General features: G+C 36.1%; 1 protein-coding gene across 1 annotated transcript; it reads right to left on the bottom strand.

Moving 5' to 3' along the window:
- Positions 1-777: 777 nt before the first annotated feature.
- Positions 778-2007, bottom strand: LOC132559776 (neuronal acetylcholine receptor subunit alpha-3-like). Its single transcript, XM_060224403.1, has one exon. It carries the CDS (start codon positions 2005-2007, stop codon positions 778-780), a length of 1230 nt encoding a protein of 409 aa, XP_060080386.1.
- Positions 2008-3382: the final 1375 nt, after the last annotated feature.

The following is a 3382-nucleotide window of genomic DNA, read 5'->3' as shown; positions in this document are numbered from 1 at the left end:
TCAGAATCACAAGAATATTTAAAGGATCCAGTAAATACTCAAACACGTAGAAAGACATAATAAAGAAATTTTATTTCAGTGAGAAGGATCTCGAAAGAATCGTCATATATTTTAAGTCTAATAATATGCCGTACTGACACTATAAAAAAGTTCCTCAAGTGGGCATCCGCACTCATTCTGGCTTTTCAATCATGTCAGAAATCGGTCAAAGATATTGTTTTACTGTGTCTATTGGTCATCACAAATGTAGTAGTACAGAAGACGGGGCGGTTCCCATTTTTTCTGAAGACCGATCCGACAGTAACTAACCGAACACATGTACAGCCATGTGTACTCTTTTCTTCTTCCAAAGAGCTTTCCCATTGTCATGAAAGTCATTAAATGGTCTATTTTTTGTATACGTATAGTATAAGTTTACGTACACTTTTAATACATTCAGATGTGTAAACTAATGAAATAACCAAATCCTACATTATCCCTGAAGAAGCTCCTGAATATAAAACTTATACATTGAACATGACAGGTAACGATGATGACGGAATTACACTGAATGTGTTTAGCATGGGCGTGGTCACATGCATAGGAATAAAAAATGTTGTGATTAATGATAATACGATGAAATAAAGAAAGAGAATAAGGTCAACTTTAGAACAAAATAGTGACCACCATTACAGATATAACATTGAGAAAGTGTATTGGTATGTTACCTCTTCGTTTCCACATTAAGGTAATATCTACCTGAATGTGTTCGGCTTTACTCCACTAATCGACAAGAATTCACCAACAAAGTGGTATGAAAAAAATATTGACAATTAAAGGTACAGCCATTGTGAATATGAAAAGAACCATGTCGATATATTTCATCATTATCGCCTTGGTGAGTTTTGTTTCCGTTTCACATTCATCAAATTCACCCTCATTTCTTCCTGTTTTTCCATCTTCTATTTGAGTTCTTCTTCGTTTTTTGTTGCAACACATGAATAACTTTTTCACTGTCCATACGATAAATTTAGGAAACTGGCCCACGTCGTCCAGAGCTTCGAATCTTAATGTGAAAATCGTCAGAAAGACTATTCCTGAACTGAAGGCCAGAGACACAAAGGTGTAGTATGTTATTCCAGCCATTGGGTCGGACACCTGTGGGATCATGCTTGTTACAATTGTCATGTACACGGCCAAGGAGAGGAACATTGTTATGATATAAGATATACGTTCCCCAGAGGATGCAGGGAGAAGAAAGACAAATGGAACGAGGAAGCCGAGCAGATTCATAGGCAAGATCAACGAAATAACGAAATAAGTTGATTTCCTTTTAAGAGTCAACTGAACCGCAAGAGATGAATAATATGGCATGAATAAGTCGTACTCGCTAACCGAAGTACTTTCGATACTCCACTCACCATTAGCACTACTAAAGTCCATGCTGATGCTTCTGCTGACGGGGTATACCGTGACCTCTGATGCTGTGTAACCCCATGGCATTAGAATAACAGTACATCTTTGGGTATCCATCGGGAAGCTTGTCATATCGACATTACATGACGACATAATTAATTTACCTACGATCCATGTTATCGTTCCATTCGAAAGTATATCTACGTGAAAATCGTTATTTCCAATCTGTTCAAGATCGTCGGATGTAGAGGTGATGAAGAGGCCCGGATACCAGATGGTGTTTGGATCTACACTGTATGAAGTGAGTCCACCGTAATCGTTTGGATCCCATGCAAGCCTGTAGTCTGACCATGTGATCATCGCTCCCGTACTCAACTCAATTAAGCTGGACACGGCGTCAACCTGAATGATTGACATAAGGTACATCTGCACACCAACTTGTACCGTCTCACTTTGGTTATAAACAGGCCGTGGTATGTTTGAATAGTTTGCAAAAAGTTGTGTTTGTAATCTTTGCATATCATCTAACGTAGCTCCAGCCACGAGATGGATACTAACCGCCATTAATGCTAGCAGGACGACCAAATTTTCTGAATTTCTGACAGACTTCATGCTTGGACTCTTCACAAACGACAACTAGAACAGAATGAAATATTGAGTTATTTTATGTATATTTTAAACCACTGTACACTATCCTATATGTCATGATAATGACAGTATTTGTTATTATATCTTATAATACTTAGACACAGCACCGTTGGATTATTCAATTGTTATAGGCAATAAATCTATCCGCTGATTTGGTTACGCGAAACATTCCTACTTAACATCGTTGTCCGGTTTAGATGTACATATAGTTTTTTTCTGACAGAATAACCATTGTTTTTGATAAACAAAGGTTGTATGCTAACTCCTATCATTATATATAACACTATCGTTATACATTCTAACTGATCCAGCAACACTCTAGCGCTATCAAAGTCTTGCGATGTGTCCTGAAACAAGGTAAAGGTCATCGATACATTAAAAAAAAATTAAATGAAACGAGAAAATGTGTCCAGACAACTAAAAAATATAAGACTAAATGGGAGAGTTTTGTTGTGCATAGTGTATTGAGACAGGTAAGAAATCAATGGACCGTGAATGATTGATTTAAATACCTGACTCAGTGATCTTTTGCATTTCTCCTTAAGTGGATAGAAAGATATAAAAATAAATACAACGACTATGATTTACTGTATGTCAAGACAGAGAATAGTGACAGACCTCTAACATCGCTTTCATTGATGTCGTCTTAAATTGTCTAATGCTTATAGAGCCTCACAGCTGAACCTAATAGATTAATAGTGTGCTGTACCGCTTTCGTGTTGTTTTATCTAAATAAAAATCACGTCAACTTTGTACCTATGAATATGAGTACATAACAACGATTGGAACACTTAAATATGTTCTTAGTCTAAAAACGAGGACAAACTGATTTACATTAATTTTCCATACATAGTTCTAGCGCACATTGAAACTGTCTAACTGATTGAAAAATATAAGACGCTGTGTTGCTGAGGAAAAAAAGCTTACTTACCTGGTTTGTACGTATTTGCGCAAGCAAAGGATTTGTTACCATCGACCGACTGCGTCTTCTAGGCTAGATACATTCAGCCCTAACACTCTTGTATATATATATATATATATATATATATATATATATATATATAACGTGTACTAGATTAACAAGGGAAGTTATAAAACCGGATTATGTATTAGGCTGTCGTATACGTCATTGCATTGTTAACGGGGTAAAATTTAGAACACACCTTTGTGTCCTTTCTCAACTTTCGTTAATGGCGATGGTCATCGTGTGAAAAAAAAAGAGAAATATTGACATTACATCACTAGTCAGAGATCATTGTGCATACAATCAAACGTTCCAGTTAAACAATGGAAGTATTTAATATTTTGTTTGTTAAAGCATGTTTGTGTAATATGATAT

The sequence above is a fragment of the Ylistrum balloti genome, unplaced genomic scaffold, assembly GCF_031769215.1.
Source record: "Ylistrum balloti isolate Yb309-2 unplaced genomic scaffold, AGI_CSIRO_Ybal_v1 Utg370964, whole genome shotgun sequence".
Lineage (NCBI taxonomy): Eukaryota > Metazoa > Mollusca > Bivalvia > Pectinida > Pectinidae > Ylistrum > Ylistrum balloti.
Note: the sequence above shows the minus strand (reverse complement) of the source record. Positions and strands in the feature narration are given on the sequence as shown.